Source organism: Clinocottus analis, unplaced genomic scaffold (assembly GCF_023055335.1).
Source record: "Clinocottus analis isolate CAN_PGR_092001 unplaced genomic scaffold, fCliAna1.0.p SCAF_7, whole genome shotgun sequence".
NCBI classification, from domain to species: Eukaryota; Metazoa; Chordata; class Actinopteri; order Perciformes; family Cottidae; genus Clinocottus; species Clinocottus analis.
The window spans coordinates 19,774,077-19,800,562 of record NW_027176229.1 but is presented as its reverse complement, the minus strand read 5'-3'; the positions used below and the strand labels follow the sequence as shown (position 1 = coordinate 19,800,562).

At 40.8% G+C, this 26,486-nt stretch overlaps 2 protein-coding genes across 2 annotated transcripts in view; one reads left to right on the top strand and one right to left on the bottom strand.

Annotated features, from left to right (window-relative positions):
- ipo11 (importin 11) overlaps window positions 1-17,470 on the bottom strand; it is a 100,285-nt gene extending 82,815 nt beyond the window's left edge. Inside the window, exons 1-7 of the mRNA XM_068566383.1 lie at window positions 17,381-17,470; window positions 14,750-14,899; window positions 13,019-13,119; window positions 10,061-10,133; window positions 7,714-7,917; window positions 2,309-2,441; window positions 1,966-2,024 (exon numbers count right to left, since the gene is read on the bottom strand). Of these exons, the coding sequence (XP_068422484.1) occupies window positions 1,966-2,024; window positions 2,309-2,441; window positions 7,714-7,917; window positions 10,061-10,133; window positions 13,019-13,119; window positions 14,750-14,899; window positions 17,381-17,404 (744 nt within the window). The 5' untranslated portion in view covers window positions 17,405-17,470. The remainder of the gene's footprint in view (window positions 1-1,965; window positions 2,025-2,308; window positions 2,442-7,713; window positions 7,918-10,060; window positions 10,134-13,018; window positions 13,120-14,749; window positions 14,900-17,380) is intronic.
- Window positions 17,471-18,507: 1,037 nt separating this feature from the next.
- Window positions 18,508-23,227, top strand: hsd17b3 (hydroxysteroid (17-beta) dehydrogenase 3). The gene is given in 12 exon segments (XM_068566320.1): window positions 18,508-18,724; window positions 20,923-20,969; window positions 21,170-21,245; window positions 21,405-21,509; window positions 21,627-21,694; window positions 21,962-22,006; window positions 22,231-22,265; window positions 22,382-22,463; window positions 22,540-22,605; window positions 22,709-22,858; window positions 22,982-23,060; window positions 23,063-23,227. Coding segments are annotated over 12 exon segments (960 nt in total). The 5' UTR covers window positions 18,508-18,573; the 3' UTR covers window positions 23,119-23,227.
- Window positions 23,228-26,486: the final 3,259 nt, after the last annotated feature.

The window sequence follows — 26,486 nt, the reverse complement described above, 5'->3', positions numbered from 1 at the left end:
AATGGCATGTTGTGGAGATGGATCACTGCTTTGGCTCGCTCCTGCTAGCTTTGCGGTTAGCATATATTGTTTAAACGCAAGACTCCTGATGAGTTTGTGTATTTAATGACAGAGCTTTTAGCCTGTGAGTGTTTTGGGCTATGCTAGCTCAGCGGTTAGCGCTGTATGCGCTCGAGGTAGCCAACACGGTGCCCGCGAGACGTGTTCTAAAATTATTATTTTTTTAAAGTTATCAACCGACCATGGTCGCGTTAAAGCTCTGCTCTGTATCGCAAGCAGCGGAGTTCTGCCTCAAACACGGGTGCGCAGAGAGCACTGTGTCCCACAAAATGGGACAGAGAGAGAGAGAGAGAGAGCAGCGAAAAATATGTTGCGTGCTTTTCAATGGGATTTGCTGCTTTAAGCTAACACTATTTTAAGCTAACCGATATCAGTTTTAAAACCTATCAGTTCATGTACATGCGGGTCAAGACCAACAGGCTGCAGCCTGGAGCTCCATAAACAACGTTTCTGACTTCGCATGTCGAGAGTCTCTGGGAAGCAAGAGGAAATGCTGATTTTAAAAGTTCAACGTACGCCGTTAACAGATTGCTTTGCGCATGCGCGACTCGCCGAGTGTTGGCATTTTGCCAAATCCGATTTTTATGAGATCTACGTGAGGTCTTTTCTGCTGTTGCGTCTTTTATCAGAAAACAGACCTCAGCTCATTAAGCATGAATTAAGAGTATGTTTCAAATCTACAACCCCGTTTTAAAAAGATATGTAGAGGAAAGCAGCTCACTAAGCCACTGATGCAATCTGATGCTCACACATCTGTTTTGTTTTGCAAAAAAATAGCTCATTTTTTCCACAATAAGCTATTTAGTTGTAACTAAATATTAGTTATTTTTTGCACGGATATAACTTTATTTAAATTTTTCTAACAAAGTGATAAAAACATTTTTCCTACCATCATTGTTGTGGAAATTGTTAATAATTATTGTGAGGAATAACATTGATATGTGATTAGACAGTTCACATATAATATAATTAAAAGGTGATCTGTGCAACTTTGTTGTTTAGGAAGTTTGTATCAAACAAGCAGCCCTTCGGATTATTTTGTACCTCAAAGTAGCTCTCGGTTTAAAAGTAGCTCTCGGTTTAAAAAAGGATTTGGTGTACAATGTACACCAAATCAATTCTGCAAAATAAAAAAATGTAATTGTATATTTTGGTCAACCACTCGATTAAAAATGGTCAGTTCATAATGATACAAAATCTCGGCAACCTGACTGTATTCAATCAAGCTTTCGTGGCATTTCAGTTTGAATACATTGTTTGTCCTCCACGACTTAGCAATATTACATGACTGCGTAGCGGGTTCAAGAAACACTGTTCTAGGTAGAGGTTGTATGGGCTCAGGTGTATAAGCGCTACCTAGTTTCAGTACCCAGCCCCACCCTGGAGATAACACGCTATGTTTCTTTAAAGGATAATCTGAAAAGTTAAATCTCCCTTGCAAAAAAATAACATCTTAACCCTTTTAGCATTAGTCTCTCGATAGCATGTGTTGATATTCTTTCACCAAAACAGGAAGTAGGGAGAATCTGCGGCCGGAGTTCCCAGGGCTGGGAAATTTTGTGCAAACGATTCCATTAACTCTAAGCCATAGGGGCAACTAAAACCCCATCCAGGCACATGCTTACGATATTTTTATTTGAACCAGAGAGATTTAAACTAAATTAAATTAACAGTTTCATGGGGATGGACTTTCTTCTCACAGAGTGGGTGAAGAGCTCACACCAAAGTCTCGACTCTTTGAACCGTAACAAGGCTTAAGGCACTTTCGATCTTCACGGCCATCCACACATTGCGAAGTGTGATCGGAGTCATTTTTAACTCCGACCAACAACAGCAAACTTTTTTTTTTTTTTAAGAAATAGGAGGGCTTCTTAACAGGCACAGCTGAAATAACTCAAGACTCACCATCACTTCCATATTCTGCTGTGGCTCTTGAAACCCGAAGACTGTCAACTTGCGAAGCACTGAGCGGGGCAGATAGAGAATGATGGATTAGTATGCGGGATTGACGCTAATTGCACATTCATCCCCACTTGACTGATGTTTAACAAAGTAGCGGCACATGTGCATATTTACAGAAGTTAACAAGTTGTCCTCTTCAATACGTTTTTGTGGGTGGAACCATGAAATGCATGAATTATGAGATGGAGTGAGCGATTCAAGGAGGTAATTTGTAGTTAGAGATCACCGCAGCCTCTTTGCAGCTGTGTCGGGGACCTTCATGGGCATGAGTGCAAAGTGTCGCTACCTTTAAGAGAGAGCAGCGTCCTCTCCAGCGAGCCGAGGGCTGTGGCCTCATCTCTGGCGTAGATCTGCTGGAGGAAGCAGTCGGTGTGATGGCTCCAGAGGGAGCATGCGAAGCTGTAGATGCCCGAAGCCAGCTGCCAACGTACACACACACACAAACAGTACAGTCGATCACACACATCCAAATGAGTCTGGATAAGTGGTCTCATTTGAAAGCGGGCATTTGAGGTCATTCTTGGTCCCACGTGAAATTAAATCGCAATCGTATTTGCATATATCACCTATAAACGTCAGCGACTCCGTTACACACCGACACTGATACAAATACAAAAGCACTTCCACATAAAACAGTCTAACGGAACAAATGAGGAGGGAAAGAGAGGGATGTCTGAGTCTCAAGTCTAATTTAGCTCTAAATAAACTTCCTATTACAGTCACTGCCATAACATTGAACCCAAACCAATTTGTTGTTTTTTTCTATAAATGCATTCTCCTGTAAAGATAATCAAAAAGAAAGTAGACAAAAGTATTCTCTGTCCCATCCACTGTGCAGTCTGGCCCAGTAGCGCAGACAATATAATCAATCTGCCACGGCACAACAATGAGTTTTGGATTATGTGTCGGTCGTTGTTTTCATAAAAAGAATAAACAGAACTGAAAAGAGGTAAACAGTATATCTCAGTGACTATCCAACCCTAGCGCCTCAATATTCAAGCAGGTCCATGTTTTCCAGCTGAAAGGAAACCACACCATCAGGTATTCAAATGGTGTTAAATGTGATAGTTAAAGTCATTTCTGCTACTTGATTAAGGCAAACACACTGATAATTAATTTGCGGATGACGTATCAAAGAAAGGAACTGAACTCTAGGGCGATAACACTATGTGTGAGGGGCAACGCGGGAATGTCAAGTGGGAAAGATCTGAGAAGCAGTGGTGAGGTTGGTGGTGTGTGCCAACTGAAAGAGAAATCCCTACTTAGACAGCGCAGCATAGGCTTTGATACTTTCCTTACAGAAAACTGCAAGGCTCGCCATTTTCTTCTTTGGAGAGATTTCTCTCAAGCTTGGCACTTTCCATTCCTGGGATACCAGACTAATCCAACGTATGGAACCGAAAAAGTGATGAATCAAGTTTGAGAAAACATTCTCAAATTCTTCTTCCGACTTCCACACTCTTGGTGTGCTGTTTTTAAAATCGGTTGTTTAAACTGTAGTCCACAGGTCCAAAACCTTGGGCCCTACGAAACACGGACGAAAATTACAGCGTCTGATCATACTAATGAAGGGTGTGGATTTCTTTTTGGGCAAACTCATAATGCAACGGAAAACACTGATTGCCCTTCAATCAGTGTTGTCTCTTCCATTATATATATTTTTTTGTTTTCCACAGCCAATTGAACAGATTAAAACCGGCATTACAATGTATGTGTAAACCTTTTTAGTGCAGCAACACCTTGGTTATTCTTAAAGAAGAATTAAAATGAATATCGTCACACCCGATCCAGCTATCCGAGTAGGTATCGGCCCGATATCTGATATTGATATCAGTGCATGTCCCAGTAAAAAGCATTATTAGACAACTTTTATTTTTCAAACCGTTCTTACTTAAACTTATTAACTATTGGCACAGCTTCCCACACTTGAAAACAGAAATTTGAACACAAACTACTGAAGTCCCCTGATAGCAGATTCCATCTACATCCCATGTAACTGCGACGTAATAATAATCCACTCCTTATTAAACAAAGATCCTATTCATTAAAGCTCCAACGTTAAACTTTTTAATAAGTAACCCACACAGAGGAAGTCTGGTATTAGGCTGATTACTGGTGAATGGGGAACCATCTGAATTCCAATTAATGAGTTTTTGTGAATTGTTGCTAAATTATTCAATAGAGAATTCTGATGCATCCAAGAATACATTATTTTTCCCATCCATGAGGTGTGTGTGTGTAAAAAAAAATTGCAACGCGTATGTGTATCTGTGCGTATGCTCCTCTTCACAACTGCAGACAGAGACAACAAAGAAGCAAATTCTTTAAAAAAAAAATAAAAAAAGCAGACATTTTCCTCCATCTGCAAGCCAATTCCCTATTCCAGGAGGAAGAACCCGTGAAGCAAAGCCATCCAAGAAAAGTGCAGCTCATTTCATCTGTTTATGAATACACATCCAGTGGGAAATTGCCCCTCTATTATTACTCAAAAGCACAAAGCCAAATGCTGGTTATCACCTGCCCCGTTCCTCTCTTAACTTACTGCATTTTTTTGTCCCAAAAAGCAACAAAACTCCATGTTGTATCTTTAAAACCTCTTTATGGCTACCCCACAAGGTTTCAAATTTTAAAAAATTATTCAGTATTTAAGTAATTAAGTAAATTAAGCAAAATCATTCTGCCACGTATTACCACAAGGCGGAAACGTTTTTTTGTGTCCGTGGAATCATCCTGGTTACAGAAAAAACTCAATATTCCATTGCTCGTTCTCTCTCAGTGAGTTTGAAGGTGCTCGAGGATTACAGTGAGTGTAAGATTTGCTTCGATGTGCATGTCCCAGACTTCCGTATCAGTTTTTATCTCATCTTATCTTCCACGCTACTGCTGAGGCAATATCATCCACAGTTAAATTGTTAGATTAAGACTGCTAAATCATCCTGTTTAGTGCCAACAAGAGTCCATTTTTTCAATATAATTTTCACTTGTACAATTGCATTATGCAACACGTGTTGAGGCTATTTGCGGTGCCTGTTCATGGATACATTTTTAAGATAAATGTTATTTTTTATTATGGTGTTCCTCTTGCTTACTCTTCATGTTTTTAGTAACTTAATTTTTCAATCCTGTATTTTACGTCTTACAGATAAAGGCAGCAGGCACAAGCCTTTTCTCCATCCAGTTCTCTCCTCACTTCTTCCCCTTCTTTCTAAGATGGCAGTGTGCAGAAACAACTTCTAAAAGTGCCCCAATTCCATCCTTCTCCTTCAATACAGCCTCAACTTTATCTTTACACCATTTTCTTCATTACTCCATAACTTCTTCTGATGTGATCCCTCCTCGTGTCACCAGCGGCCCTCGGTTACTTCAATCACTTCTTCTCTTACACGCCCACGCCATCCTTCTTCATCAGCTCCTCTTTCCCTTCTTCTCCCACTATCCGCTCAGCGCTGTGTCTGGCGCATGAGTGGAGTTTAAAGCCTGAGCATCAGCAGATGAGCCGGGGAAAAACCAAGAGCTGGTAGATGGGCCGCCCAGTCATCTTCTGTGATGCAGTCAACATGGTCTCCCGACTGTTTTAGGTTTGGGCGAAGGACTCGAGAGAAGAGCGCACTCTCATCGAGTAGAAGACGACGTGCTCAACGCCTACACCCGCGTAACAGCACTTATGTGCACATTACGTCTGGGCTAAATACGGTGCCATAAAAACAGTGTAAATAAAGAGGGAAAGGGAGAGGGGGCTTAGAAATGAAGAGCTACTCGTTGCTCAATGCAGATACATGTCTGTGAATAAATGGCAAAGGTAACATTCAGGTCGCCGGTGACTAAACACATTGTTCTTTCCAAAACGTAAACAGGTGCAACCCACAGTAAAAAACGACAGCTCGGAGCTTCGACGCAGGAAAGAAGCCATGTTCGCATTCGGCACCAACATGCAGCTCTCCGTCATTTCACACCTAGCATCAGAATGCATATCAGGTGACCATTCCCTTGAGACCTCCTCGCTCTATATGCAAATAAACACATAATATATCTTTTTCCGTTCGCAACGTCCAAATGTGTCGTTTTGAACCAATGGGACGCAACAATGCACCTTCCTGCCTTGTCTACTATGAATTTGAATTAGAATAAGTCAACACAATATAGAGAATATAAGGGGTCTATTCCTTGGTGTGTTGCAGGCGAACTAAACCGCCCAAGATGCTTGATGCACTCTTAATATATCTGTATCCATCCTCAGTCCTTTTTCCATTTGGCCTGTTGTGCTGGTGCACTTTAATATGACGCTATTGGCATACGTTCCTTCTCCCGCTTACACAGAGGTCGCCAGTTGAGTAGGCAGACCTCCAATGTGTCCCAGGACACATCCCCCGTACACACTGCATAAAGAATGTGACCAAATGCGGCCCGACCACACTTAAAATTATTTCCGTCCTCAACGTGTCTTTGGTGTATTCCCACATGTACATAAAGCTGTCAACGAAGCGGTAATGCCAGGTGTTTAAGGAGGCAGAGACGACCTTGACAGGTGTAGTAGTTGTATACAAATAACCAACGTGAACACAAGCTCCACAATCTGAGGTCATTTGAGGTTCAAATCTGACTTTGTATTAAATGACTCAATTTCAGCCCCAGTGCTGGTGCTGCAGGGCTGCTGCTGCCTCCCCCCATAAGGGTGTTGTATTGTCCTTTGTCTTCCCACCTCTTTATTATCCATGATGTGCCCGCGCACACGCACACACTGGCCTGGTCAGTTGTCGTGACGGGGTGGGATAGTCCATGGGCTATTCAGATTCAAAGTGATCAGTGTCTCATTTAAAAACTGCACGGTTTGATGGCTCAGAATGCTTTTGTTCCTCGTACTGCCTAAGGGCTCACATTTTGGCATAGAGGATTGCCTCTGCACAACATCCAACTATTTGGCCTCAGCCGCTGTCTCTGATGTCCACTGGTCTGTCTCTGTCACTCTTATTCTGGTCTCAGTCTTCTCGCCGCTGGTCCGCTTGATTTCTTGTTCCCCCTAAAACCGCCCTCTTCATGACTATTTTTCTGCTCAAGTCTTGAGTTCTTTAAAACCACGGATGGCAATACATTTGCATTTTGCTCTAATTCACTCCCTCTCTGAAAGACACATTACCTCACACAGACAACCCTCCTGTGAACACAATCTCTCTTATATACACACACACACAAATATATTCCCAAACACATCAATCTCGCTCCAGTCATGCATGAAAACAAACACAGGCATGCAGAGAGAATCTGGCTGCCATAAATCTCGGATTTGAGTCATACAGCGGCTAAACAGCATCTCCTACAGGCAAAGACTGAAACACATGCAACAGTCAGGACGATCTTGGATTCATCTATTCACATGAAAAAAGGTTTTGCGGGGAGAAAAAAGGAACACGACAAAGTCAGAGACCAGAACACAAGAATATAAAGAAGAGGTCAAAAGCAGCAACGTTCAGCAGACAGAGTTCAAGTTTGATTTTTCTTTACTTATTGACCTAAATTCCCCTTATATTTCAGATGTGCACAGCAACTGCATCAAGTGGCGAGAAAAGAAAACCAGAGAGGCATAATGACTAAGAATGACAAGCAACCAAATACCAAATTAAAAGTTGCAATGACATAAAAGCTGAGAGTGCTGACAGACAGACAAATAGCTAAAACAAATAAAAGCGGCCTTACATCCTGGAAGAGCCGCCTGTCATGTGCCAGACGTTTGGACGCTAGGGTTTTGGTGACATGATAGAAGGTTAGCAGCGCCCTGTGCTGCTGCAGGCCGTCCTGACCCTTCACAGACTCGAGCAGAATGGGGATGAGCTCTGGCCATTGCCTGGGGCAGTCCAGACGGGCCACCTTGGCTATCAGTACTGCAATCTGGGTGGCTATCTGTTGAACAAACACACACAGAGGGACAGAAAGATGACCGGAGGTAAAGCATAAACACAACAGCAGGTTGTTATGCCAAAGTAAACTTAATAGTATTTTTACATTTTGCATTGCCATCTCAAACATTCTAGATCACTTAATAAAGCAAGGCATTATCATATGACTTAGAGCATAGTGTGCACAAATTCTATATCCTGTTAAAGAGGGAATCTGACGCACAGATTAAGCGTCTTTCTTTTTTTAAAAAGGTGCTTGTACAGGAGTGTTTCACCAGCTTTGATAGCAGACTTTACACCACATAAGCATACGCTGCCTTTGATTTGACAGCTGCGGTTCACACATCCTTGCATAATACTTAACCAGTTCTGTCACAAATCTAGTAGAAGCATAGACATCAAGTTAAATGAGCAGGCCTTGCTTATTTGGATCCACATCACAGAGCGGTGGCGCTGGGTGGGAACCGGGGACACAATCTGTTGCCGGTTTGTTAGGTACACTCAGCTGAAACAAATCCAGTCTAAACACAACAGCCCTGCAGGATGTATGATGGTGAAAATGTTTTGATATTTACTGTGAAGCCTTAATAGAACCAAGAGAGAACACAGAGAACCGAATTATCTATATTTCTTTTGAACTGATTTCATGAGCCATTCGCAGTTTCACTGTACCGGTCGTGAGTACTTAAACTTGCATTTTATCCAATTAATATCAATAAGGGTTGAGAAAACATGAATGGCTCCTAGAACTCACACAGTTAACTTGTAAATTAACTTGTTGTATAACTGTAGTTTAAATTCTTTGACTTGCTTGAGCTGACCTAATATTTTCCATGATGGCAGTTCCATCTTTAATTAAAAAACATAAATGTAGCCCACTTATGGGCTGAATATTTTTTACAAATATTATTTGTCGCAATGGCAATGTTTAGTTCTTTTGAACGCCATTATGATAATGTATTGCGTTGTTATAAGAATGCATGTTTCTGTAAAAACAAGTCAATGCCGTAAACAATCTAATTTAACAAAGTAATAAATGATGTGTGCCTCTACATTTCATTTTCAAGAATCAATAGCGCTCTAAGCTTTGTTTTTTAAAACCAGGCGAGGTCACATAATTTGCCTTGACTATAGAATTAAAAAATGCAAACTGTCCACACAACACACACACACACACACACTCCGTCGCCAAGGACGGGCTGTGAGTGGTGAGACATATGGTGTTTGAATGGCATTCATTACTTGCCATATGGACCCTATCAGTCCTGATGTTGGAGGGCTGTCCCTCAGGGATAAACAAGCTGTAGCAACCAGGAGGCAGGGCCACCTTCCATATCCCCTCAGACAGATGTATTACACACTGCTTGAGTCTGAATTATTTGTTTGTCGTGCAGATCCCCTGAGAACTATGAAAAAACGATGGCTTAGCAACAAACTTTTTGACCCTCAAATGAAGTCCGCACTCAGTATCTTTTATCAGACTTTCTACTACCATCTCATTTCATTGTATTATATGTACTTATGTGTATTGCATATTTAGGGAATTTTAGGCAACACATTTAACAGCTCTATTCAGAGCAAATGTTGTTAAAATAGTACACTTACAGTACATGTCCAAATGAAAGCTGTCACTAAAGCAAAAATGAAATGGCTTTGATGAAGTTGGTGGCTGCTTTACTCGTGCAATTTGAGGCATATAAGTTGACTTAATTGTGGCCATCATTTATAAAGAGTGAATGTGATATAACACAACTTTGTCAAGAGCAGTGTTGAGTACAAAGCCCGTATTACTTTCCTGTTGGAAAATCTCCTTGCTTTTAGTCAATTGCTTTGAAAATGGTATGGTTTTATACAAAGTCATCGTAATCAAAATCACAGTATGTAAGTAACAAAATGTGTGCTAAATTTAGAAAATTAATGTTTTTTGTCAGTCAAAAGTATTTGGTTTCCTGTATTGTTGTAAAGTTCTTTTATTTTGAAGGAAAACAATATGGTTAAACAGGAAGTCAGAATGTTCCCTAAAGAGGAACAAGTTCTTATGTTGTTTTTTTGTACTTAAGTAGAATAAGTAACACATTTAAAAATCATCAGTTAAAGTCCAAGAGCCTCTGTTGGAGGAGTACGCTACACAGTATATACCGGTTTACCTGATTGACTGGCTCGTTGAAGTTTGTGATGAGACCAGCACGCAGTGAGGTCTTCTCCTCTTCTGATAAAGCACTGTAAACAAAGCAACCAAAAAGACAATCAGAAGAGGCAAGTGGGTCATGACAGACTGAAGAAGAGTGAGAATAACACAATATCTGGACATAAGGAAAGAAAAACAGTCAACACAAAAACATACAATACACACACATCATAACTAAAACTAGGGGCACTTGCATACCAGACAAATACCAGTAAAACCCACTTAACACATTGCCTGTCTGACTAGTTGGCAATTTCTTTAGTTGTGCACCATGTGGGGCAATTTAATTAAAATGGATTTAAGATTATATTCCATAAGGATGAAGGGTTCGAAACCTTTTCACTGCAAGACACGAGCGGTTAGCACTGAGTCCCAACTCCACATTATGCCCGGCGCCCTGACATTGTTGAATGCCGCTTGAATCCTAAGAGTCTCCTTATGATTAGATTTTATATTCTGGACGTGCAAACCTAGTACTTTAATATGGGGGAAAAAATGAATATGACATCAATCTGCCATGTAGTTATGGGATCAATTAAATCCCTTTATAATACTCTATAGTGCAGGACCCCGCCAGCTGCCTGATTTAATCAGTGAGCTTGGGATGAACGCCCTGCTCTCCTCGGTCTCATATCTTGTAGTCCGCAACATGAGCTGAAGAGTTTTTTAGTTGCCGATTTTAAAAATAACCAGACAGAACAAAAGCAGATTTGGTGTGAAATCCCCTTGACCGTTACTGTGGATTTCAAAATTGGAGGGTGGTAATATAATATCAATATTTCATTAAAGTTTCTCCTGACTTGGATTTTCCACTTCTGCTTGTTCTGGAGAGTTGTTTTTGGCAAAGATTTGAAAATATAGAAACCATTCGAACAGCAGATAGTGCCAACTTTACAGTGGATATCTCAAGTAAATTATTGATTATTTATTTCAAAAAGCACATTACGTTTACAGGATGCAGTTAGGTATAGCCACATCTTTTTTTTATTTCTTTATTTTAACTTGCACATCAATTTGAATTAATTATTTCAAAACCCCTTCAAGGAAAAGACATCACAGCAAACAGCGTTCTTGTAAGCGTTTTCATGCAACTGCATGAATTCTTGTTTATTTATATAAAACGTGTGCTGCCTTGCAAGCAACACAGACACACACAGACACGTGCACACACACACACACACACACACACAGTCAGTGATTCAGGAAATTGGACAGGAAGCCTTAAGGTGAATCTTAATTTTTAAACCGATAGAAGAACCCTAGAATGGATGTAGAGAACTGAGTGAAGAGACTCGGGGGAAAAAAAAAACAGGACAGGTATGAAGTCTGTCTCCAAACCTGGTAAGCATCTGCAGAGTGTTTCTTTCTTTAAAATGAGCCGAAATAACACTCCATAGGTCGTATGAAGTAAGGTATGCATTATAAACAGCATGTAATCTATATACTATGTACATTCTAATTATTTTATTTTTATTTTTATTAGATTATCCTGAAAGGGCCGCGTGTGTACCGTCGTGGAAAGTGTGAACAAAAAGGTTGGAGAGGGACTTTTTCAAGTTATGAAAAAGGAAGTGACCTTTTTCACAGCAAACCATCTGACTTGTCACAGCAGAAAAAGTACAGGTGGAACTAATAACCTTAATGAGGGCTGCATTACACTTAAGTGACCCATTTAACCAAAGCAGGAAGCCAGCAGGCACAATATTGGGGCTGTGGAACTGCCAAGCATGATGGAATACCTGCCGTTTCTTTATAACATTAGTTAAGCGTATGACATGTCCAAACGCCTGTTAAAGGGCCTTTTTTAGCGAGTATCTTCGACTACTCTTTGACTGGTTTCTCCTTTTATGACAATATTATATTCAAAACCAGCCAAATAAAACAGTGATACCAAAGTGAAGGGGGTTGCTTGTCTGTCCAAAAGTCATCACGTCCTTCCTAGACAATTTGTGCAAAATTGTCGAAATCAGTCCATTCATGATAGCGCATTGAGTTGTGGCTAAAGCATATAATAACAACATATAATGCCTTCGACCACGGTTTTCACCTAAACGAAAGAATAAAGACTGAACTGGGTCACGAACTGAATTCAGTTGCGATACATTACAAAAGTTTTGTATTGTGTGATTTATAGAAAACGCAGCCTAAGGCTTGTATTGTGACACCACATGGTCCCATATAGTATCCGACAACTGGATTGATGGTCCGAAAATAATCAAATAAATAACCCGAGGACCAAAAGACATTGCACAGCACTCTAGAAAATAGAATTTGGATTACTGAATTACTGACGAGAGGGAAACAAACTTTGGTACTAGTAGCAGGAAACTTCAGAAAAAAAAGAAGAGATTATCAATGATTTGTAGAGGTCAAAAAGTGCTGAGGCAGAACAGATTACCTCTGGCCAACTGCTGTCCTGGGAATTTAAGAGCAAATGCTCAATTCAAACCCAACAAAAAACTAGTCAGGTACACAAAGAAAGAACTTAAGCTTTGACTACTCAAAGCTGATCTTTCACCAGACAGAAGAGACACAAAGGAATACACAGATTATAAAACTAGAGCGGAATGATATAAATAAATGAAATTTAAAAAAAGAGAAAGAAAGAAAGAAAAGTGGTGGAGCCAGAACTGCAGACGTAAGCTATAACTATTGGAAAAAAAGACAATGGGGAAAACAAAGGCAAAGAGGAATAGGGACAAAACAGGAATAAAAATGCCATGACAAAAAGATCTGAGAGTTGGGGGGGGGGGGGGGGCACAAAAACTGACAGAGAGTTTAAGTCTGTTGAATAGATACAGAGTAAGAGTGAATGAGAAAATAAAGACAAGCTGTAGAAGAGAGTAGAAAATGGTTAAGATGGAGAAGGAAGAGAGCGAGCGTGAATAGAAAACATGGGAGACAAGCCGGCACTTACTGAGGCGCTACTCTCCTCCAGTATCTGTCGATGCCATTTTTGAAGTATAGCACAGCGAGCCACCTAACGTTCACAGCCAGCATGTGGTTATTGAAGATATTCTATGGAGGGGGAAAAAGGTATATATATATATATATATATATATATATAAATATACACACACATATACAGTATATTGCTATATCTAGCTTAGAAGACATAGTTTTGTTTCAGTCAAATGACTAACACAAGGGGATTTAAGGAAAGACTCAGTTTAATGTTAGACAGCTTAGAGTATTAAAGAAAACAACCCCACCCAAGAACAATTATGCAGGTCTGTAATGTGATGCCATCAAGCCATTAAAAACGCACCTATTGTTAGGCCTCTGCTTCAAAATTGCATACCCAAACGAAAAAAAGGTGTATCTCTGCAACCAATAGGACTATTTTAACAATTTTGGTGTTGTAAGAAAAGGCTACAAGTGGGGGGTTTTTTCAGATGTTTAAATATCAGTCTATATGTTGGTGGTTAAGAGTAAATACAGATGACACAGCATAAATGAAAAGATTTCTGGTCCGCCTAGAAAAAAAAGCACTTTCAGGATGATTACTTCTTTGAAATGATGCAGCAGTAAAGTCTAAAGATCTCCCAAATCATAGCACAATATGGGAACATTCTCTCTGCAAAGGTTGACTTTGATAAAGTAAAGCAGAACTTGTTTCACTAATGGTGTTTAATACATCCAAAAACAGCAGTTTTAGGCTTTTATTTTAAATTCATAACAACCTATGCGTTAGAGTTTTATATAACAATCGTTCAGTCAACCCCTCCTAGTCTAAATTGAATGAGACAGGGAACATGGCGCGACTCAGGCAGCAGCACAAATTAATCATAAAGTTGAGGACATCTTCTGAAATGCCCGAGTATCTGTGCCTCCAATAACACAAACCTAGGAGTTCGGCTTCTACGGTCTTAGATCATCCGGGGGCAGATACAAAAACACAAGCCCTTATCATGTATATTTAAACTGCTAATCATTTTTACTGTGAATCGCTGATTAGCCAGAAAAATGTAATGCTACACATGTCACATTAGTTTTTTGAGATTTCTCTACTGAATGAACAGTGATGAGACCAGGCTAAGACAGTAAACAAGTAAACAAACTGAGTATTACTTTAAGGCTCAACAAAGGCTTTGATGTAGGTGTTGGTCAGTGCTGAGAAGATGAACGCACACTAAGCTCTGTTGAATTCTTCTATTGCCCCACTTTCCTGACTTTTAGTCGACACTTGACCTTATACATTGAAAAAAATGGCACGTTTTGTTAAAACATCTGTGTTTATTTCAATAAAACTAATCAATGGAAGTGTAGTATTCCTTTAACACAAATACATTTCCAGCTGCCTGTTCTACAATTCCCTTCTCCTCCTCTTTTCTCTAACTCTCACGATCTTGTGGTTTAATACTGTGATTAGTTATTGTGTAAAATTGCACAAAATACTATATAGTCTCTCAATCTGCTATACTTATGCAGATTGCTCAATATTCTCCTATTTACTAAACTACAAAGAAGCCGTCTTCTATGGTTGTTTAAATTAAGTTACTATTGAAACTAAAATCATCGGATGTGAGCACAAAGCCAACATCCCCTTGCTTTTCTGTAAGATACAGTGCATTCGTTAACATCTCCATTCATTTAAGTTGTTTTCACTTCAGCAGATGTATTTCAATTATTTGATGCCATCCCTCACCAGAAGGACGGAGTAGAAGCCCGGCTGAGTCTCCCACTGTCGGAGCTGCTCCTCCGCGGGCTTCAGCAGAGCGGTGTCCTGACTGGTAGCTTGGGTTAAGGCCTGCAGCACCACAGAACTGGCACCATCCATATCCATAGCTGGATATACCTGCAGGGGAATTATACAGGACAGGGGACTGGGGTCAATATAGATAATGAGAAGAATGTTATTGCTCTTATTGTGAAAAGTTCTGGCTATGTTGAGTGGAATCTCTAAACTTCTATTTTTTTCCAGCTTCTTATCTTGGTAAGAACTTAATTCTAACTGACAGTAGTGTGTTTGAAGGCTTTCATTTTTAAGTTTCATTTTGGAGTGGGGTAAATACAGAACAAGGCTGCCATCTGCAGCTAAGAAACAATTATCCAGCACCAGAATTCATTGCATGCGTCTTTAATTGCATGTAAATTAAAGCCGTCTTTCCACACAAGAACACTGAAGCAGTGCCTTAACCAAACCTGTTTAGAGAGTGAGATTGTTTTTAATAAACAGTTCCTGAGTTATTACTTGAGTAAAACATCTATTGGAAGACTGTAAAAAAGGTGAACGTAGCAAGAGTAGTAACACCTTGTATGTCTCTGGCAGCTATCAAACAACACAGGAACCAATTCCCACATGAAACAGAGATTAAAATCAATCTGTCAACCATAATGCAGCAATAATTCCACTTCATGCGCATGCACACTAGTATTGCAGTAGGTGAGGGTATTCCCAGCTATGTTTTTACACTTGTAAACATTGTATACTGGTTTAAGAAAGCAAGTTAATCTGCTATGCTCTGTGTTCTTTCCCAAAAGCAACTCTGCAGTGCTAACACAGCTTCCGCGGATAACCCCATTTCCACTAAGTGCTTTTTCATGCACAAGTGCTTCACAGTGTATGCAGTGAGCTGAGCAGAAACAAGGGGCAGAAACAAGGGCTTTTGGTCTTGTTACTGTGATTAAGGAGTTAAAGTTTGGTGTTTATAAAACTGTATTCACATCTGTGAGCTGTCTGGTATTTTGAGACAGTCAGGATGAACAAACATCAGGTGGAGTCATTATACTTTGAGTCAACATGGTCTGTGTTCCACATTAATATGTTTGAACGCAGGACCTGGTCTTATATAAAGACTTTATCGTGACCGCCATTAATGCAAGAATCAAGATCATCATTTCGGTTCTTTACTCACAGTACGAGACACCCTCGAACAGGACAGGCAATCGGTGCAAGTCTGAGTCAACTGCAACAGACTGACCAGAATTCATATGTATTATGGGACTGTCAGTTTTACGACCGTGTCGACCCATCTTTAACCAGCGAATGAGGATGCATAAACTTTGGACAACATCCATTTGTGGCAGCAATGTGGCCAGTTTTTCACGGTGCAGCTTCTCTTTCACTTGATCTGTAACGCCATAGACCTCTTTCCCTGCCGATATGTTGGCTTGTCATGGTAGGACAAAGCTAGGTGTTACTAATAACATTAATACAATACACTGTTTTAAAGTCTCCCATTAAGCCTTGGCAGTTTAACAGTGAGCAAGCGTGCACAAAATCTGGACCTTGAGGGGAAAAAAACAGCTACACAACATGGAATTCAGCCTTCATTGTATCAATAGTTCGACCTGCTCAGAACACTTAAACTTTTGACACACAAAAATGACGTTTGTGTGCGTTTGTGTAACTAAGACACCTGTCAAATCCATGCACGCTGACGCATATGCTGGAAATTTGCATAATGAAACCAGCTGCATGCAATCTATGTAAACAGGTAAGTTAGCATGCTATCAGTGTTGTGCCAAGTTGCACTTTGTGTCGTCTTAACCCACGTTGGACAGCTAAACGGCTGGTGGTTTGCATACGCGTCGTTAACATTAGCTTTAGCTAACCCTAAACTAGGTTGTCAAATGTTTGCAGAGTGGACCGGTAAGCTAGCAACACATAACACATAGAAACGTTATGATACATATTTCAGCATCATGACACAACCAGTAAGAATAAGAAGGGGCTTAGTTGTTTTCAAGAGCGCAAAGAGGAATCAAAACAAGCTCAGCACGTCAGTAAGGGGGGCCAGTAGAGAGGAGCAACTGTACTAAACACATTTAAATTATTTGGATTCATGACTGACTTCGTTATTGCTCACACATTTTGCACAATACAGCCTGCAGTTGCTTGCGTGTCATATGTTTAATGGAAACAAAACAACATTTGGATTCGCCAATAATTCAAAAATAAAGGGTTGACACTGACAGTTTAAAAATCGGGCATACCCCCAAAACACCAAAGCTAACTTTAGAGAAGCTAGCGAGCTAAACTTGTTCACATTTTGAAACCAAAGGGCCGACCGCGTCCGTGGTGTTAAATGAAGTATTTCCTCAAGCAAATGTCTCACAATGCGAACAGGAAAACACGGACTCACCGAAAGAATGGCGGTATAAAACAGAATAGGAGCTGTAGCGGTTGCTGCTAAAAGCTCTGCCAGTGGCAACGTAACGGGAGATGCAAACACACGCTTGTAGGAATGGCGCGAGCAACACAGCGGGCGCGCGTTGATGACGTATTGAGGTTCAGCACGAGTCCTTGGTCATGAATGAAGAGAGCCCGGACTACCTGTTGTGTGCTGCAAAGAAACATATTGCAGTATCAGCATTACTCCTTCTCATCGTCATTGTTTTTTGTTTTTTTTTACAGTACACATAACATGTAGCATTTAAAGCCTACAATTAATAAAACGTAGCTTACATTAGGCATTATGCTATACACCAAATATAATTGGCTTATACTTTTAGCCTTCCCCATGCCTTTATGTGATATTCATAAATGTGCAATTCTGATGTAACTTGCGGCAACTGAATTAATGGATTTGCATTGCTTTTATATAAATATACATAACAGCTGGGAACAAGGACAACAACACGGAACAAATGTATGTATCATTAAAGTTGTTGTGAAAATACCTGACACCTTTTGGTTTATTGCAATATTGTACTTCTCTGCGGGCTTTATGTGCAATTTGAAGACAGTCCAAAACCTAAGAAAATGACAGTTGACAATGATTTTTTTTTTAAAACAGAAAAGCAGAAGATGTTCAGAACCAATGGGTATTGGACGTTTTATTAGACATATATAATGATAGCATGTAATCCTATTTGAAGATGTCATTATTAAAATCTCTAAAGAATCAAAATGACCAGACTGGAATGTTTTTGCTTAATTCAGCAAATTAAATATCTAAAAAGTCAAAGCAAGAAGAATCAGTCCAGGAGACAGACCCTAATCATCCAAATATTCACTTTTTACCGGAGCTACCAGTTCTGCAAGGTCTAACCTTGCAACCTGACTAACTCCGGAAGGATCTGCTGGAAGCTCTGTTTTCTTCACCAACCACATATTTAATTTGGCTCTCTCTCCAGTTTCCCACACATACAAACACCTTCTTACACATTCATCTCACGACTGATACTGATACAGAACACTTGTTGTGTGCTTCTGATGAAAACAGCCCCAAATCAGACCTTTGATTCAAAAGGCTGTAAAGCAATTATCAGTTGTATCACAACTCTCAAAACAACATTTCCTATCTGATTTGAGGAAAAGGTACATGTATGTGTGTTTAGCTAAGAGGTAGAAGACTCTGTGTGTATTGACGTGGATTCTTAGAAATGGGAGTGTCCTGTTTGTTCTCTCTTCTCTTTCTGTCCTGCTTCACTTTCACTGATTCACTAAACGCAAAAGACTCTCAGAGCAGACACAAATAGAGAGAGGCTTAACGCCAGGGTTTGTTGCCAGTTTGCCAGACAAGCATGGATTTATTGGGATTGTTTTTCATCGTTCTTGGTGCCGCAGTCATTGTCTATTACGGAGTGAGACTGCTGCTTTTCACACGGATGCTTTTTCCAAAAATGTGGTTTCCACTGTCCAAGTCTTTTTTCACCTCTATGGGAGAGTGGGCAGGTGAGCTGTATGTGTGTGTGTGTGTGTGTGTGTGTGTGTGTGTGTGTGTGTGTGTGTGTGTGTGTGTGTGCGTGCGTGTGCGTGTGCGTGCGCACACACACACATTGTGGATAAGAAATACAACTGATGCAATCATCATGGTGGAATATGTGGGTTACTATGCAGAAAAGTTCACTGGACGTGACTGTGCATGCAGAAAAGAAATTTGTCAGCAAAATTGGCAAATGGAAAAGTTCAGGCTTGTACAGATGTTTCATTGTCTTTTAGAATGCACGCTTGCGTAACATTTGAACTCAAAGTGGCAAGTTCTGACTATCCCTTGCAAAGCATGTGGTCATGCCTGTAGAGCAGCTGCTTACAACTGCTTGCAAAAAAGAGATCGCATCAACTTTATTCATCTCCAAAACATATTGATGCTGAAATTACTTCTTTTCTTAAATAAAAGGGTATATTTTGAATTTATCTGCATGTAAATGTACACTGACAACGTGTTTAGTTGAAAAGTAAACGTATGACAAGGGAGGCAAACTTATTACACTGGGGTCAGGGAGAGAACAAACAATCACAGTTCACAATACTAATGGCAGTTTAACTGCCGTGCCCTTCCTGGATCATTTTTTTATTTGTTGACAGAGGAAGATTAAGGATGATAAGGAAAGTGCTGCTATTTTTCCAGCTGGTGCAGGGAATCAAAACTTCTAGGCATCCTATTAACTTGAGAGCAGTGTCAGTGCATTGGAATTACACTGACAAACTCCTCTGCAGGTCCCAGAGCAGTCTTGTCGAAATACAATACTTCCTTTGGCATCTCCTGAAAAGGTTATTCAGGCTCCCACAGTGCGTAAAAGGAAACCCATAATAAAATAAAATAAATAAAAACACAGAACACTGGCTGATCCTTCCTTTCTTTCTAAAGCACACTTTCATTCCATTCCAGCAGAGAGGAAACACCCATGAGGACAGAATGTCCCAGGCTGGATTATTAATCCTGTCCCTCTGCATTCATTTCTTCCCAGACAATCTGAAACTAGATTTGAGTCTTTTCAATTTCACGTGGCCTGAGATATTTTGGGTCAACTGAGGACGACCTGTGAATGATTCTTACACTCTGGTGTGACAGCAGTCAAGCAACACATATACTTTCCCTATAGAGAAAGGCCAGAAATCTTAATTTATGTATTTATGCATTTGCTCTGGCGTTGTGAAGGTTAATGAATTGAGCTTAAGGGTTTAACTTAAACTGCCCTTTTTTTTTTGTATCTCCCGTAGACACAGTTGCTGCGTGAGTGACATTGACTCAGCTTGTCAGCTTAGCAGACGCATGAGGTGGGGCCATTCTGTTAAACGGCGAAGAGTATGATAAGGGACAAGGAAAACAGTGTTCTTCCACATTGTGGATTCAGATTGTTTGGACAAGGATGACAGAGAGAATTTGTTTTTAACAGGGACCGCCCGCCTCGTCACGCCTTCTCTGATCTCTTTTCTGCCCTCAGAGTACAATCTAAGCCCCCTGATGATGTATTGTGTGATTGAATGAATGTAGCCCCTGTCATAAAACACACCTCTTCTAAATGTGCGAGAAACAAAAGACTCTGCACACATTTGTAAGGAGCATTCAGTTTATTATTCCAACTCAAATCAATTTCAATGAAAAGAGGATAGATTTGCTGCTTTCACGAGAGCAGCAGACAGCCTCAAATCCCTCATTTCAACTATTCCCATGATGACAACAGCTCTAAACAGATCCCGTCGCGTCCAAAGTCGTCTTGGCTTAATTTCTTCTAAAATTCCAGGCCTGAAAAGGCTTTGTTTGAGTAGTGTTGATGCCCATAACCCAACGTCTGAAAACCAGCGAGGAAAAGAGCCTGTTATCTGTAACCAGGTCAGAAGGAAAGGGGAGAGCAGCGGACACTCAGAAACAAGCAGATTCTGTTTGTTCTCGGAAAATTCTTTCTCAGAACTGGGGAACATGCTGTTAGCACAGTCTGTTAAAACAGAGACTTTTGCACTCTTGGTGTAAACAAACACAAAACACAAACACACATCCTGGGATTTGTCTGACAGCAGAGGGAGAGGGTCGGTGTGGCGCAGCTGGGATTCACAGCTCCTCCGGTGTTCAGAAGGGGAACTGCAGGAGGATCTGACGAGACGACTGGAATTATGGTTTTTAATGATAATCCATCCCATCCCTGTTTCAGTGGTGACGGGTGCTTCAGAGGGAATAGGAAGAGCATACGCGTTTGCGGTAAGTCATCGTTTTTATCAGCACGCAAACACAAGCAGACACATTTCTGCAGCTGGAGTTCAAGTATAGGACACCAAAAGTGATACAATTTTAAAGAATAAAAGATGTATTTACTTCCCAGCTCATCATGCAGGTTTAAATATATATTTTTAGTTGATGCATATCTGATTATTATTAATATTAACTACTGCTTCCCTCAGCTGGCGGAGCAAGGAATGGACGTGGTCATCTTGAGCCGAACCAAAGCAACTCTGGACCAGGTGGCCAAGCAAATAGGTGACAACTTGCTTTCTTTAATTCATTTATCGTGTTTAAAAAAAAAAAAAAGAAGATGGTGTCTGCTTTTAAAATTTGAATTACATCCACAAATATGCTGTTGGTCATCTCTCATGACATTAATAATATATTGCCGACCCCACATTTTTGTTCGTGTAGTGGCTTCCACGGGGCAGAGGGTGAAAGTGATAGTAACAGACCTATCGGAGGACGTCTTCAGTGAAATTGAGGATCAGCTTCGGGACCTCAACATTGGGGTTTTAGGTTGGACGTTTTTTTTTTAAAAAAGTATAATTCCGTCTAATTATAGAAACATGTATTGCCTTTTTTTCTTCTTTCTGAAACCCGATCTTCTTCTTCTCTTTTTTTCCCTTACCCCAGTCAATAATGTAGGAATGCTGCCCAGCTTCATCCCCTACAAATTCCTGGAGTGTGCAGAGCTGGACCAGGTCAGCGGTGTGTCAGTAGTCTTAGGGGCGCTGTAGAAAAACTAGAATGCTATTTCCTTCCTTATAAAACATTAGAAAAGACAAAGTCCTTTCCATAGGACGTGATTCCCTTTGTATCACTGAGAAATGACTTTGACAAACTTTAACTTTGTAGAACGTCAAGGAGCCACATTGTCTTTAAATCTTAACTATATATCCATCCCTTAACATTTACTTCCTCTCAACTAGGAATACTGATATCTTCAACATGTGTATTTATGCTTTCAGACAATAACAAAGGTGATAAACTGCAATGTGAAAACTATGGCCAAGGTAAGAGTGTGTATTTCCGGTTACTGTCTTGTTGCTGTAACAAATAAACAGGTCAAAACAGTTATTGCACACAGTTTATTGTCTTAGTGACGAGGTGACATAGTTGTTGTCTATATATGAACGTTGCCTCTGAGTCATAAAGTGAGTACAAGTGATGGACAGTGAGTGGGATTATTTGTTTTATTCCCACACACACAAGTTCTATTCTCTTTCTTTCTCTCCAGATGTGCAGAATAATCCTTCCAGGCATGGAGAACAGGTTTCCATGTTTTCTTCATTAGATGTAATGTGTATTAAGATCAAATTCTAACATGCTGACACATTGGTTTCTGGCCACACATGTGAGACCATGTGTGTGTGTGTCTGCCCCTACAGGGGCAAAGGGGTGATCGTGAACATTTCGTCAGGAGTGGCCTCTATCCCGTTCCCGCTGTACACGCTGTATGCCGCATCGAAGGTGAGCTCAGCATCGCCAGTCCACCTCCACTTTTCCTAAATCACACCGTATGCTCACTCACGCTCCTTTCCTTTAGGTGTTTGTGGAAAGATTTTCTCAAGGTCTCCACGCTGAATACAAAGATAAAGGGATTATCATACAGGTACGTCGATTCGGTTCGAGGCTCCACCCCAAGGTCTTTACTGTAAATCAAAGAGGTCCATCTTTGTCACAAGTTTCTCCTTTGCTCTCCCCGTGTTTCTCAGGCAGTGGCTCCATTCGGGGTCTCCACTCGAATGGCAGATTACCAAAAAACCAACATAGTGACTCTGTCACCAGAGGACTTTGTGAAAAGTTCCCTGCAGTACATCCGAGCTGGAGACAAAACATACGGCAGCGTCTGTCACATAGTTCTGGTGAGACCATCTGATAGAAAGAAACGGCAAGTAATGTGGAAAAAGACTGATTTGTCCCTGTGATAATGTGTGTGTGTGTGTGTGTGTTTGTGTGTGTGTGTGTGTGTGTGTGTGCACATACAGGGCTGGTTGCTGAAGTGTATTCCTCTGGAGTTCCTCTATGCAGACTGTGTACTACTCAGCATGCAAGACTATGTCAAGAATAGAAGGCATCCGCCTCTGCATCAAGTGACGCTTTAGAAAAGAGTCGAAATACATAACCAGGAACCAAATATTTCACACTTTAATTCCTATTGACATAATTATGGAACTGGTGTTAACAAGCCTGTCTTTTCTATTCCTCAATTCATATAGTGGTGACCGTTGTAACCTGTGAAAATAAAGTATTATTGCTAATACCAGGCACTCGACTACTACTACTTGTTTGTATATTTATTAGATGACACACACTTCGTGTCCAGGGCACTTTGAGCATGCAAATAATGTTCCGTTTTTCAACCTAAAATGATGTGTTTGTAATATTATGTTTAAAACAGATAAAGGAAACACCTCTCACCAGTGCACTAAGACCTCAGCAAGACACACACACATATAGACATATATATAGTTGGCTCGACACATTTCTGACAATGGAGACAAAAGCGGAAAACGAGGAGATTTGTGACGGAGCTGTCTTGAATTTAATTTGTGTGTTTATGTTCAGTTCCTCATATTCATAAATCTTGGAGAAGAATAGAAGTGATAATGTGTGTGGCCCCTTTTCAGCAAAACTGAAGGAACTATTTTATTCAACTCCACACACACACACACACACACACACCTGTAACTATCATTAGCACCCTCCCCTCCTCTCTGAGGAGGGGAAAACATTTGACCAGATGAATAAACCACCTGAGGACTTTGCCGTGGCGTCAGTCACCGAGAGGACTGATGAGCTCCTACCTGCTTCCTGAGAAATGAGAATACACCGGAGACGCAGACGGGGGTCCGATAGTTGCTTACAGAATGACGTCCAGTGTTGAAGAATATGCACAAACATCTGTGCAGAGGCCAACACACACACACACACACACACACACACACACACACACACACAACCATGGGAATTAGTATGTGCTACCGAGACGTCTGACCTACAAGAGTCACTAATCATGGGGTGACCGGGCTGTTTAGACAGCTGTGATGAATGATCCTCCCCATGAGAGATAGAGCGGGGAAAAGGAAAAGTTTTTTTTTTGAGAAAGCGAGAGAGGGGAGGTCAGAGTGACCCTGAGTTACGATGATCCATGCCTGGCCTGTCTGTTCCGAGAAGGCCAAGGCAAACTCATCTTCGCATGAGAATAGTCTTTGTTTTCCACGCATGATGCTTTCTGAGACAGAGATACGCATTACAATACAATCTAGGAATTACATAATACATATCTTTAGGTCCAAGGCAAAGATTAGCATATGAAAGCAAATCTATTGCAATATTGTAGGTTGTAAGAAAAAGCGTTTTTGATTTAAATTTTTAAAAAAAAGAAATATTTGATGTTAGACTTTTAGTGAAATGATAAGGTTGTATGTCTTTTTCAAAGTGGATACACAAAAGGAAGGGTCAGTTAAGTGAAGTGAAACAACATTTTTTAAAATTGCTATCAGCAGTAATAACTTTGCATTACATCTGTGAATTCAGAATTAGAGGGGGACCTGTGAGTTATCTTTGGAAACATTAACATCTTACCAGAGTGGTTATGAAATGAAACGGGAAAGCAGTTTACAAATAAGCAAATGCACAATAAAGACGTCACTCTGGACTAAGCAATGTGTGTGTGTGTGTGTGTCACCGTCACTGAAACATGTGTCATGTGCACCCCATGGCACGCTTAATCCTCAAGCTTTCATAATTGCTGTCTGATATATTCTAAAAACAAGGTTTATGAGGAATAGTGAAACGAATAAAATCATTTAAAACATGGTATTAATGTGTTCACGGTGCAGTGAGAAAGTCCTGTGATCAGTAACGTGCGTAATAGCCACTAGAGGGAACCAAATGTAAAGATATCATGAGGCCTCCTGGTTACAGTAACACACACACACACACGCACACACTTACACTCTCACACAGACACACTTTAAACAGATGACAGGTCCGATCATGTCTGATTGATTATCTAAATCTGTCCCTGCGCCATGATCAGGCCTCACACATTGACAATATTCAAAACCATGTCACACGTTAGCATTAGCAGAAATACTCCTACGTATATGTTCCATAGAAAAAAAGGAGTCCATGTAAAATCCATCAAAAAAGTATTTTTTTAAAATCATAATTCAACTACCAATTTAGTTAAACTCAAACGCACTGCTCTCAACCACTGGGAATTTCCAAGAGGTGTGTTAACTGTGATGTTCCCATAGTTGCGCGTCTTTAAAAACGCCTCAGTCAGAGCAGTGTGTGTGTGTGTGTCACCGGCAGCTGAAATCAAACGTTGTTTACCCTGGTTGCTCAAGAGCGGGGACTTTCCTCACCTGAGGTGATCTGCAATTTAGTGGAGCGAACACTTTCATGACACCTTTTAATTTACCATTTTTCAAAGCCTCCCAAACACCAAATGAGGCTCTCGGAGTTGACAAGTCAATATTACTACACTCATAATAGCAGGTTATAGGGAGCCAAAATAGTTCTCTTCCATTACAGAGCATCAATGTGGGTGAGCTCCTCTCCAGCACTCGCGGGATAATGGTTTTACCATCAATGGGATCATATTTTAGCCCAAATATGAAGTCAAACTGGCTTCAACATGTCACACGCCCCCAGCTAACGATTCATTAAGACGCGGGTCAAAGACAAGTCACCGTCTCGGTTTCCGCTGCGTGACCACACCTCATGTGGGTGGTCAGGGGCTCCCAGGACGGCCCTCTGCGGTGCGGAGTGTGCGGGTTTGATTAAGGGGGGAAAAGGGGGGAGGAAGAAGAGGAGAGAGGCGCTGCCTTCGAGGATGATGCTCCCTGTGCGGCTCCTCTCTCTCTCTCTCTCCATCCCTGGACACTGCTTGCTTGTTGTTTCAGTCAACAGAAGGGTCCAAGAGATGATCCAAGACAAGCACACAGCCACCGCAGCCCACCCAGGAGCCGAGGTCAGGACCGCTAACCTTCACAACGCACACTCACACGTGAGAAAGAAGAAGAAGAAAAAAAAAACGCAGCGCAAATCATTTTCCAGGTCGACACAGGGGTTTCAGTTTACGCGTCCGTTAAAAAAAAAAAAGTTGAATAAACACGGTAATTGTTGAATCAAGAAAGCCATTTCCCTCCCAACACAGACTAATGTGGAATTCCCAATAAAAATGTGAATTATCGGTCAGCTATAAAACTCCCAATAGCTATTAACGTTCACTATGCATTATAGACTCCATATTTCTCCCACTGGCTTTCTCTCTTTGCATGTTTTCCATCCCGTGAATGTGCTGTGCATGTCAGTATGACACACCAGTATAAATATTTGAATATTTCTCCAAGCTGAAATATTTCTGTGACATAATTACCACCTTGTCTCTCAAACGGGGCCTGCCGAGCGCACGCAGTTTCGCTCTCAGATTCGCTCTCAGATTCGGGGGAGGGTAATCATTTCTCGCGGGAGTAATAA